The sequence below is a fragment of the Embiotoca jacksoni genome, unplaced genomic scaffold, assembly GCF_022577435.1.
Source record: "Embiotoca jacksoni isolate LCO1_2020_lvr unplaced genomic scaffold, fEmbJac1.0.p SCAF_39, whole genome shotgun sequence".
In the NCBI taxonomy this organism is placed as follows: domain Eukaryota; kingdom Metazoa; phylum Chordata; class Actinopteri; family Embiotocidae; genus Embiotoca; species Embiotoca jacksoni.
The window spans coordinates 1,509,387-1,521,456 of record NW_027185391.1 but is presented as its reverse complement, the minus strand read 5'-3'; the positions used below and the strand labels follow the sequence as shown (position 1 = coordinate 1,521,456).

Below are 12,070 nucleotides of genomic sequence, written 5' to 3'. Positions count from 1 at the left end.
AAACATTTTCATTTGCTAATCTATGATGATGTGTAACAGCTTCACGACATCACTGGACCAATCAGCAGTTTCTTTTTCACCTGCTGCTTCTGTTCATTTCCTCTGCTTGTGTTGTGGTCGACATGCGACGAGACTTCCTGCTGCTGACAACACCGACAGGTCAGAGGTTTCACACACATCTACGACATCTTCAAGCAATTTTAACTTTATTTTTGGTCACTTTAAACACAACAAACACAAAGTGGTTTTCTGGTCGGTCCGTGAACGATGGACTTTATCAAAGTGGATCTCATCACAAACCACAGGTGAGGCTGTTCAGTTTAATGTGTCTTCTTATTGTTTTGGTGCTTTCACTCCTCCAGACTGAAGTGATGTTCTTTTACCTGCTGCAGACCGAACTGTCCTCAGTGAGCAGACGACATGACGTCTACTAATTCATCCAGTATATGTCCAGGTGAGGCTAAAGGTTTATCAACATACATTGTGAGCTCTTCTGGATCCACATCCAGAAGAGCTCACAATGTATGTTGATAATGGACCCGGCTGTTTGTCTCCTTTCAGATCAGCCGCTCGTCTTTGTCCTCTGTGGGTTTCTCTCCGTCACCGTCCTGCTGTTCACAGCGGTGGGCCTCCTGTGTCTCAAAAAGTAAGAGATTTAGTAAGAGAAAACACTTGATTTGTTCAAATTAAAGGTGCACTACAGAAAAAATTAAATTATTACAAATTGGCATGGGTCTCTTGAATATTTATTTGTTAAAAAAAAAAAAAAAAAAAAGGAAAAAGTTCAATAGTTTTGGAACTATGAGAGTTAAAGGGTCAGCAGTGGTCAGTTAAAATGGACCACTATCAATACAGCACAGTAGTTTAAGATGAAATGTTTTCTTTCTAACAGTCAGTTGATTCGAATCATTATCCGTGGTGTGTGCGGTGCCACGGTAACAACACTGTAAATACAGTTCATTCAATAAAAAGTTGAACAAATATTTACTAGTTAAATGCATTTAAAAGTGAACTACTGGTGTTGTATTGGTGCAGCTCGGTCTCAACATCTTATCTGATTAGTTCTTGTGGCCATCATTGAGGTGAGATGATTCTCTCCACGGGTCTCTGGTTCTGACCACAAACAAACACGCTGCATGTCCTCCATTCAGTCTGCTACACAGCAAACATTTCCTTCCTTCATTTCCCTTAATTGCATTATGTACAACGCATAATGTTGATTTTGAATGGATGCACATTTAGACCTGTGAAGGTTTGTGCCCTCAGTTTATGTAAATTCTATGCAAATGGTTGTGGCCTATTTAATACCAATAATAATAATAATAAACGTTATTTGTATAGCACCTTTCATACGAGAAATGCAGCTCAAAGTGTTTTACAGCAATAAAATTACACGCAGTGTTTCACATAAAAACAGATATAAAGGAACATTCAAAAATATAGAAAAGAAATGAGATGCATAAGAACAGATAAAATGCATACAATTAAACACAAATAGAGTTCAAATATAAAATAAGCAAAATGCATTTTAAAGGTGTGGTAGTTCAAAGTGCAGGAGAGCTTCAAGAGTAGCTGGTTAAATACTGATGAGATGTGTTTTTATCTTTCTTTTAAAGGTGTGAACTGAGCAGCTTCCCTGATATCTAACAGCTAGTTTGTTCCACAGATTTGGAGCAGAACTGACAGCAGCTGAATTTTAACCCATTTTAGCTGACAGGTTCAAATAAAATGGGCCAGCGCCTAAAATAACTTATTTCACAAAAATCAATGTCTGTTAGTAAATTTCAACTTTACTTGAGAGCGTCAGTAAAAACATTATTAAAACATATTTTGCTTCAGTGAAATAATAATATCTGTGTCGTCCTTGTTATTGATGAGTGATATTTGCCATGTCGGCCTCTCTGACTACGTGATTTCTTTGACATACTTAATTTAACACTCAGACTAATCAAAACTGTTGTTACATGTCAGCCGGTGTTGTAGCAACAGAACAGATCAGGTATTGTGATTGGCTCTGAACATTTAAAGAGGCTCCAACCTTATTTGGCCCGTTTTACCTGACTTCACCCTCCTATCACAGAACAATATCCTACTCTAATTTGAATGTATGAAAACAGAGCGCTCAAGTTTTCACATGAAAAGACGTATTTTAACTGCTGCAAGTAACTATCAACATTAAAGATGGATCCCTTTCCATATACCTGCCCTGCACCACTGGTTGCTCAATACAAGGGCAGATACCTGCAGATGGGGTGCAGGCAGCCACTCTTCATGTTTACGGCACGTCAACATGTCTGCAGGCCAAAGAAAAAAAAAAAAAACGATGCAAATTTCTGAGAAATTCACCAGAGGCCAAACGGATGGCAGTTATGTTTCTGGAGTTTCAGACAATGAGCAACACACATCTTTGAATTTGTTTTATTATAAGTGTTGTGTTTAACGCCCTTGTTGTGCCTTATTGGTTGACTTGTAGTTGAACCAGTTCATTTTAGATGTTTTTAGATGTTTATATGTTCCTCGCCACGTTTTTTTAAGCGTGTGATCCTCTGATTCTTCATATTTTGCCATCATCAGGTTAAAAATGTGATTCGTGTTTTTATTTACAATCCCTGTTTAGTGCCAATGAACAAACATATAGTTTATTTCACAACAACATGTTAGCAGTGACCATGTGAGCACATTAGTGTGCTTCTATTAAGATTTAGCTCAAAGAACAACTGTGCATCTCCACAGGGCTGCGAGATAACATTACTGTATATTTCTATATATTTGGATAAGTAAGATATTGAATTTGTCAATTTCCATTTTTCTATAAAATGCAGCAACTGAATATTTGGTCAAAGTTGAGTTCTGACTTTTTGACACAATCATATAAATGATATTATCATATAATAATGATCATATAAACAATATTATACTGTAGGAATGTGTCCGTTTTGTGAAAATGAATAAATAACACCATACAGAAAAACTGCATTCTGCATTTCCACTTTTCTGCTTTTAAAAAACGATTCTAATCTCCCAACATGTAAATGATTAAATTTATGTCATAATAAATAATGTCACATAAATAGTGCAGTGCAAAATCTAATCATGATGAAGGGAAAGAAAACAAAAACTAAATGAATTAGCACTATCAAAGCTAACTAGCCTAGCTTAGAGTAGCAGTAGGCTAACTGCTGAATCTGCAGTCTCTGGGTCAAATTCATTATTTTGTTTTATTAAACTACCTTTGAATAATATATGTAGATTTGTTTTTTACTTCAGGTAATGTTTTAACCTTTAGCTCGTTAATTTGAATAACCAGTCTTAATGTTTGTATTCTTCAAACCTGGTGCTCTCCGACTTAATATCACAGTTATGCTGGAATCTTGTTGGATATTAAACTTTGTCACGGTTTAATACGAGCACTGGTTATCTTGCAGGAACCGCTCCTTGGTCCGGACCATTAGGGAGCTGCGGGGGAGTCGGTCGCTGCTGAGTGCTGTGCCTCGGCCGGAGGCTCCCATCACGTCTGTCCCCAGACTGGAGGACGAGGAGGCGGAGGAGCCTCCGGCCCAAAATCCCCTGCAGCAGAGCAGCAGAGTCAGGTGCTCCTCCAGGAGGCTGTGGAGAGGCCTGCAGCAGGTACCACCCATACGTGACGTCTTCATGCTGTCACGTGATGCACATAGTTGACCTGTTTTAGCCGTCTTTCATTTCTGTCACCAGAGGAAACCTCGCACGAAGATAAACTGAATATCAGAGTGTCACGTGGTGTATCTGTGTCATGTCACCGGTGTGCATGTAGTAGTCATGCTGACGAAGCCAAAGATATCATCACTGTACCTACAGGGAGACGTTTCTGCTGCTGACCGCTGCTGTTCTGCTCTACTTTGAATATTTCACTCCCAGGATCCTGGTTTCACCAAGTCAGACCTGAACCTGCTGCAGCTGATCAAAGCGGGGAAGGAGGGCGTCTTCTACCAGGCCCGGATGACCCGAGGGACGTGTAAAGGCCACAACACGTTCACCTGCAAGATCAGCAAGGAAGGTACACGCGTGTCTGAGAGACGCTTCGAGCTGCTGAAGGCAGAAATGATCGACCGTCTGTCGTGGTTATCAGGACGTGGTCGAGGGCGGCAGATCGCTCAGTGACAAACAAATAGGTGAAAATGAATCAGTCCAAATGCTCCAAAAACTCTAGTTTGAGTAAATCATCCTCAGCCGAGTCATGTGATGCAGCTGCACAGGAAAACACGCATGTTGCATTCTTCTTTTTTTCTATATATCTTTGATTCAGTCATCTGTAACTCAAAACATATTAAAGCATCAGTCTTTGCTTGATTATATACAGTTATTCCTGTTCACATATACTTTGTATTATTTGCATTCTGGGTGATCTGATACGCCTAAAAAACAGAACTCAAAATATTGGAGACATTTTTGACATGCATGTTTAATTCAATTCACCTCAGTTTTATTATTATACTGCCAAATCATCACATTATCATAACATATGTCGACCTACGGCACTTTGTAGATTAAAGTTAAGAAATGTCCGTTTTACGTCCTGTGATTTGGGCATTTAGATTCTGTAGGAAACTCTATGATTAACTTCTGTGTTTGTGGGAGAGTCAAAGTTCGACATGAACAGGTTGGAATCAGGTAAATGTGATTTGAACCATCCTGATCTGGTGCCTTTTAATTCCAATAAAAAGATAGAGCCTGCATCATGGAATCATTAAAGACTTCTGGTAAAGGTCAAACCTCATGCAATGCATGCTGGGAGGTGTATAAGATACAAACTGTTTGTAAATAAGTTCTTTGATTGGTTAAGGAATCAATGCAGTGGACACTTGACAATGATAATTAAACAATTGTAATACAAACACATGAGAAGATACTGAGCTGATAATAAAAGAATTATTATTTTGAGGTTTCATCATGTTCAACCTCGTTTCCAAAAACGTTAGGACGCTGTGTAAAATCTAAATAAATACAGAACACAATGATGTGCAAATCATGTAAACCCATATTTAATTGAAAATAGAGCAAACACAACACATCAGATGTTAAAACTGAGAAATGTTATTGTTTTTATTTAGATTTTACAGGCGTCCCGACTTCTTTGGAAACAGGACTGTAAGTCAACGGAACTATTTCTAAGGCCTATTAATAACTGTTGGTAATGCCAATGTTGTAAGTTGCTGTTTTTACAGTGTATGTTGTGAAGCTGGGAAAAAGAAGAAGAGAAGGTGTCTGACTTCAGAATTTTCTTAAATGTAAATAAAAAGCTTCCGATGCGGTGACAGAGCTTCGGGTTGACTGCTGTGTCCTCTCCCGCTCAGGTATCCGTCTCAAGTACGTGGACGCGGAGGTCTCCGTCATGAGGAAACTGACGCACCACAAGAACATCCTCCAGCTGCTGGACTGGAACACCACCGCAGGTGAGAGCCACGAACACCCCGACGTTCCTCCGTGCTGCCCCGGAAATCTGCTCTGAGTGTCTGACTGAGACTTCCTCCGTGCAGAGCCGTTCATCCTCATCATGGAGTATGTGAGCTACGGCACCCTGAGGACCTTCCTGCAGACCAACCGAGGACCCCTCGGGGCCGACCCGGAGCTGCAGAGCCTCCTCACCATCGCCTCTTACCACATCGCTCTGGCCATGCAGCACCTGCGCTCCAAAATGGTGACGCGTTTATTAGTTGCATCTTATATTGTTTTGGAGCAATTCTATACAATTTTAGGAAACAGTTGGTGCCACATTCAGAAGAACATTGTACCGTTGTAGCTCTGTCATCAATATTTTATATTATGTTGGATTCATTTTGTGACACTTTTGACACCTTTATGGGTGAAGATTTTTGCATTTTGGACGCGTCTTGTTCTCATTTGAACAAATCCTGAACCATTTCTGTCACATCTCGTGCTGTTCGGACACATTGTGCAGTTTTTCTTTTTTGGACATATTTTGTATCATTTGGACACAAATGATATCAGGCAGGGCTCATTTAAAAAAAAAAAAATGATGACACAATTGGTGTAATTTTGGACACATCTTATAGCATTTTGGGTACATTTTGTGCCATCCTGAAAATGTTTATGGTACTGTGTGCACATCTGCACACCTTTAGTACCATTTTGGACACATCTCATACAGTTTCGTTCATATTTTGCGCCACACACACACACACACACACGTGCATTAGGAGACACTGACTCATGTGAAGCGGTGTTTCTGTTGCTCTCTGCAGATCATGCACTGTGACTTGGCTCTGAGGAACATCATGGTCAACAAGTTTCCCTGGGAGGTGAAAGTGGCGGAGTTCGGCCTGGCCCGCGACTTAACGAGCATGACGAGCCGCCGCAGCAGCCGCTGGAGAAACCCGCGAGTACGACTCCTTCAACCCTCACAGACTCCTGCTTCTACTGGAGATTTTAGTCGTACAAGCCTAACAAGGCTGTCAGCATCAGAACATTGGACTTTACTGGTTAACATTTCCAAAACATTTCAAGAGTCCACATCAGTCAGTCTAATCCTTTAACATAAATGATAAACTTGTATTCATATTAGTTGTTTTCTACCAAACAAATATCCTGAACATCAAAGGGAACCAAGTTTGACCCTCACTGTCAGATCAATTAAATTGATCTAATTTGGTGTGTTTCAGTTGTAAATCCATTTAATATTGTAATGATTCAAGCATATTTTCAGTTCCTCCGTTATGCACTTCAGTTTTTTTTTATTGTTTTTTTTTTTTTTAAATGAACCCTGGAAACAAACAGGACTTTAACACTTGATCACAGATGGTGAGTCATCATCTGCAACTTTGGGTCACACCGTGGGCAATTTAATGTCCTGTGACATCACGCCTTTACTGCCAAAATCAATTCAGTGCTGTATGAACCTGGACCACAGGCATACCATTTGATACAAATATGATGAGTAAACTCATGTCATCTGGTATCGGTTTCCTAGACGCTGTGATGGCCTTTACATTTGACACGTACACATCGAGCAGCATCCTTTTCAACAGGAAACAGTCGTGTTCGAGAGTTGTGGTCTCTCTGTGGAAAAACACCAGCAGTATATTTTTCATCTCTTCCACCATGAGGTTATTCGTTGACTATAATTATACCAATATATTACAAACCCCACTGAATACTGAGGCTTCAAACTGTTTAAAAATATCACCTGTATTTCTCTCTTGTGATGAGCTGGCTGTCAGTTTTTCATATCATGTCCTTGGTGTGACTGCAGCAGCGCGTCCCTCTACGCTGGTACCCGCCCGAGTACTTCAAGAACAACTACTACAGCTTCAAGGGAGACGTGTGGGCGTTTGGCATCGTGCTGTGGGAGATGCAGACATTTGGTAAGTTGGTGGCTCAGACATGAACTCAACTCAACTCCGATTTATTTATAGCACCTGTCAAACAACAATGCATCCCAAAGCGCTTCACAGAGCAGGGTGAAAGAAACTTAAAATACAATAAAAACAAGAGGAAAGCAGAACAACGATGAAAGGATAGAACACGATTAAAACCCAAACTATAAATACAACAATAGAGCCTCGATTAAAAGCCAGGCCACAAAGGTGTGTCTGAAGTTTTGTTTTAAAAATGTCCACAGCAGTGGAGGGCCTCAGAGTCACTGTACGGTTTTGTGGAGATTGTTGTCGAACCAGGAGGCCAGCAGTGGAGGATCTGATGGATCTGTTGGGCACATATCTTAAAACACATGTTTAAACATGTTTAATATATGTATGAGGGTAGATGTGAAGATATGACGCTGATATTGGTTAAAATATAATTGTTGGCTCACCTCAGAGGTTCCGCTCTGGCCAATGGAAAGGCTGCAATAACATGTCATTTTCCCTCCTTTAATTGTTCCCTGATATCATCCAAACACACTCTTCATCCGGTGGTAGTCATGTATCTGTTGAGTTGAATAAAATAAGATTGAATGTATCACTGAGTATCTCTGTCACTCCATCATGATGTCATCATGATGTCATCATGATGTGAATCTGGTGAATGTGACCACAGTCTGTTTCTTCTATTTATTTTAAAGCATACAAGACATTAAATCAAACCATTAAACAGAGGACATGGGATATAAACTGTATTTTAAAAAGGGATTTTAGTCCGATGTAAACGCTCCCTCTTCAGGCACCTTACCGTACCCAAACCTGGAGACGTCAGAGGAAGTGGTGTACCACGTCTGTATGGGTCACAAGAACACAAACCCTGAAGGCTGCAGACCAGAGATGTAAGTCATTAATTTATCTATTAATACATGGTGCTATGAAATCTGTCAGAAAATCTGTCCTGTCATGTAAACCTGGAAGTACTTAGAGCAGAGATCTTCAACAGGGGGTCCGCGACCCCTAGGGGGTCTGCGGAGGTACTGCAGGGGCTCTGTGAAATCTTTGGTTGATTAGGCAATTTTCCGGATTTTTTTTTTTTTCAACATTTTTTTTCCACAAATTTAAATGTCTTTAAATCGACATTAACATGAACCCAACATATTGCAGCGAATGGATAAATGGAGGCAGAAGATGTTATCTTACAGTCAGAAATGCACACATTCAGCGACACACAGGAGCTCTCTCAAGCTGGACACCGGTTCACTCACAGCAGGAGACCAGCCTGGACCGGTCCCTCCAAGCCTGGACCTGTCCCTCCAAGCCTGGACCTGTCCCTCCAAGCCTCCTGCACTCCTCCAGTTTAATATAAAACACAATTTTATACAATATATATAGTGGGGGTCCCTGCTCCATCAGTTTGGGGGTCCTTGGGCTGAAAAACGTTGAAGACCATTTGCAATGTATAATCAATGATCAGTTTAAAGGTGTGATCAAACTTTAATAATTTAAAATATGATCATAGTTTATAACACACTCATAAGGGGGCCATAGACCATTTATTATTTATTCTAAGGCCTCTAAATCCTGAAGAAAATGGGAGATTATTCTCACATTTTATGTTTCTAAATCGTGAAAAAAAAATGTAAATTACAAAATGCATATTGTGACCTTATTTTCCATATTCAGTCAAATATTGGTCAATTAAAGTGTTTAAAAATAAGATAAATGCATTTACACCAGTTCTCTGGGAGACATCAGCCCAGTGGAGAGCGAGTGTAACTGCAGGTACAAGAACAGGTCAAAGGTCAACCTGACAGCGATGCACCGAGACATCCCAAAGCATTAGGTGATATCCAACGGGAGGATCTTCTGACATACCAGGCGTGGTTAGTGATGGGTTTTCATAGTTATTGGAAGAATCCGGAGACCACTGACCCCCCGAAGGTTGATTTGTTTTTGACACGACAGAGTTGAAAAAGTTTAAAAACACTACAAGCTCAAAGGTCACATTTCCTCCATTTATATCCTTCCATTGAACATTAATCAAGTAAATCCACCTGCAGCCATCAATCAGCTGTTAGGAACAAGGCCGTGCCTCTCGTTTCCAGCAGAACATTAATGACTGAGTAGCATCGTGATGGAGGAGGTGCCTCCCAGTAGATCATAACACGATGAATAAACTCCACAGACTTCACATCATGCGAGACTGCTGGCAGGAGCCGTACACGCTGAGGCCTTCGTTCACGGACATCGTCAGCATGCTGGAGAGCGTCATAGAAAACGATGCAGTGAGCAGCAGTTTATTTATCAACTCCTCATCTGTCACTCATTCTTTAATCTTTTCTTGTTGTAGTCTGCAAACATGACGTGAGCTTCAGCCCCCCCGTGAAGCCCAGAGTCTGATACTGACACTTAAAATAAAACAGAGCGCCCTCCCACACTGTCACGCTTTGAAAATCTGATGATTTTTTTTTTAGGTTATATTGATGCAGAAATATGAAATTCTAGCACCACTGTATACTTGATTAAAGTCATCATAAAACACATTATTATTTGAAGAACTGTGTATTAATTTAGTGCAACTTCAAAAAAGATAACCCATGTCTATGTGGACACTGTTTTAATCTACAGTACTACACTTGTTAATGAGATTATAGAAATGACTTCTTAACCAAACAGTGTGAATGAAGAACATAATCTGGATATGAAAATGTACACGACTTGGAAAACACCTTTTTTTTGTAGGAACATCTTACCAGATTATTAGGAACATAAAATCACTTCCCAGTTTTGTCTCTGCACGACCTGTACATGGACAACCAGCAGACTATGTTTCCTTGTGATGACATAAATCTGTCTTCCTCTCTGCAGGATTATGTGGATGTGGACAGTCCGCAGAGTTTGGTGAAGGATGAGGGTGAATATCATAAAGCGAAATGTCTTCGAGCAGCCAGTGTCTCTTTGGAAGATAAAGATTCTGTCTAACTGATATTTTCCAAGGCTGTAATCTGTACAGTTAAAACCAACACTCTTTACTTTTTTAGGCTGCAGTTATGTGCTGGGGGACTTTTAACTGCTGTCTGAAATAAAACCAGAGTAAAATGATCACAAATAAACAAGCCAGCAGAGAGAAAACAAATGCAACTGGAAAATAGTGTCATATTGCCTGGATGGTAAAAAAAAAAAAGGATGCATGTATATGTTTTTGTTTATCACTGTAAAAAAATGTTTCATGTACTGTGTTTTCACTTTCTTAATTTTTTAGAAACACTTTGCTTGAAGGACGGTTATGACCATGACATCACACCTGTCATACATATAACAGAGTATTCACACTGTACATGTTTATGACTGATTCAGGCAGTTATGTCTTTTTTTAATGCAGTGTTGAAATTGTTTGGGATGTCTTTGTTATGACGGCTCGACGTAACCATGACAACATAGAAACATGGAACCCTGTTCAACTGAAGCGGAGGTCAATGAAAATGATTCATGACACTGTTAGGAATAGTTAAGATTAGGAGGCGGGTTAGCTAGTTAAGTTGTCATGACAAAGACACTGACAGCTAATGTTGGATTGTTTAACTTGTATGTCAAGTAAAAATGATATACCTGACCAAATGTTCATGACAGGTGTCACACACCGCTTCAAGTACAGTGCTACCCTTTTTAAAACAAAAAAATGCATCCTACTGTTTTTGTAATTAAAACATCAGTTTTAGCTACGTAATGTGCATTATGTTTTATTTTTGATTGTTCTAACTCTGTACAATTTCTAAAATGCATTTTGTATTATTTCTGGCTTATCTTTTTTCAGTTATATTTTTTTTTTCCTCAAATTTTTACAAACCAAAAAGCACATAGAATATAACAGTAACATGTTATTTATCAAGTATATTCAGCACAATATAAAGTACAGTTAAAGATTATAGGAAAATGTATGCATACTAACAAGTACATAAACGAATTAAAACTGCAAGCAGTGATGTACGGGCCCTCGCACTCCGGCTTGCCGTCTCCCCGAAGCCGTCTCCCCGACATGCAGTGTGCGCGAGGGACCGCGTATACCCGCTTAAAGTTGCTATTTTTGTCTCGTTTCCTGTCTCCAGCAGAGGGCGCTGGCGAGCCGTTTGGCCATGCCCACTCGCAAAACACATCAGATGTATCATCTCACCACGCCGGATGTTTCAAGCATCCTTTGACCTTAAACATCAACTTCCTGTGTCACGGAGAGACATCCAACTTTGCCGCATCGTCACGGCGACGCCCATTGACAAAGTCAAACGAATGTCTCAATATATCATCAAATACATGTTTAGGTTATTGTGACCCGACTTTAGGTTCATGGGATCAACCAGCTCGATGTAGAATGTGAACGTATGAAAAGTGTAATTTCCAGTGGCCAACAGGGGGCGCTATGACTATGAGCGAATATTACCCCACAGGGGTCTTCAGGGCGGGGCTGTTATCATACCTGTGATGTTTGGAGAAGGTCGGTCCATGTACATACGATTTAAAGCAACTCCTAGTTTCATGGCGAGACCTCAAAATGGCCGCCTCTCACGGGCACACACATCGATGAAAACAAATTATTTTGATAAGATTTAATCCCAAACATGTTTTCTATCCAGAGAACCTAAATTCAAGTCGGTTGGACAAAATCCCTCGGAGGAGTTCGACAAAGTACAACGTGTAAGAATCGGCCAAAATGGCGACTA

The 12,070-nt window shown here is 40.1% G+C and overlaps 1 protein-coding gene and 1 long non-coding RNA gene across 2 annotated transcripts; both read left to right on the top strand.

Annotated features, from left to right (window-relative positions):
• The first annotated feature begins 156 nt into the window (after positions 1-156).
• LOC138208577 (uncharacterized) lies at positions 157-1,544 on the top strand. Its single transcript, XR_011179107.1, has 3 exons — positions 157-305; positions 393-454; positions 562-1,544. It is a non-coding gene; the product is annotated as an uncharacterized lncRNA (long non-coding RNA).
• Positions 1,545-2,654: 1,110 nt separating this feature from the next.
• LOC138208550 (fibroblast growth factor receptor homolog 1) lies at positions 2,655-11,069 on the top strand. The gene is made up of 10 exons (XM_069166510.1): positions 2,655-2,671; positions 3,426-3,627; positions 3,895-4,033; positions 5,331-5,429; positions 5,514-5,674; positions 6,240-6,377; positions 7,247-7,358; positions 8,155-8,254; positions 9,541-9,640; positions 10,224-11,069. The coding sequence occupies exons 1-10, from the start codon at positions 2,655-2,657 to the stop codon at positions 10,335-10,337; spliced, it is 1,182 nt and encodes a 393-aa protein (XP_069022611.1). The 3' UTR covers positions 10,338-11,069.
• Positions 11,070-12,070: the final 1,001 nt, after the last annotated feature.

Bases quoted from the DNA above. Each gene is read 5' to 3' on its own strand.
- LOC138208550 (XM_069166510.1), top strand. The intron at 5,430-5,513 runs GTGAGAGCCACG...TCCTCCGTGCAG, and splicing joins GGACTGGAACACCACCGCAG to AGCCGTTCATCCTCATCATG. The intron at 9,641-10,223 runs GTGAGCAGCAGT...TCCTCTCTGCAG, and splicing joins GCGTCATAGAAAACGATGCA to GATTATGTGGATGTGGACAG.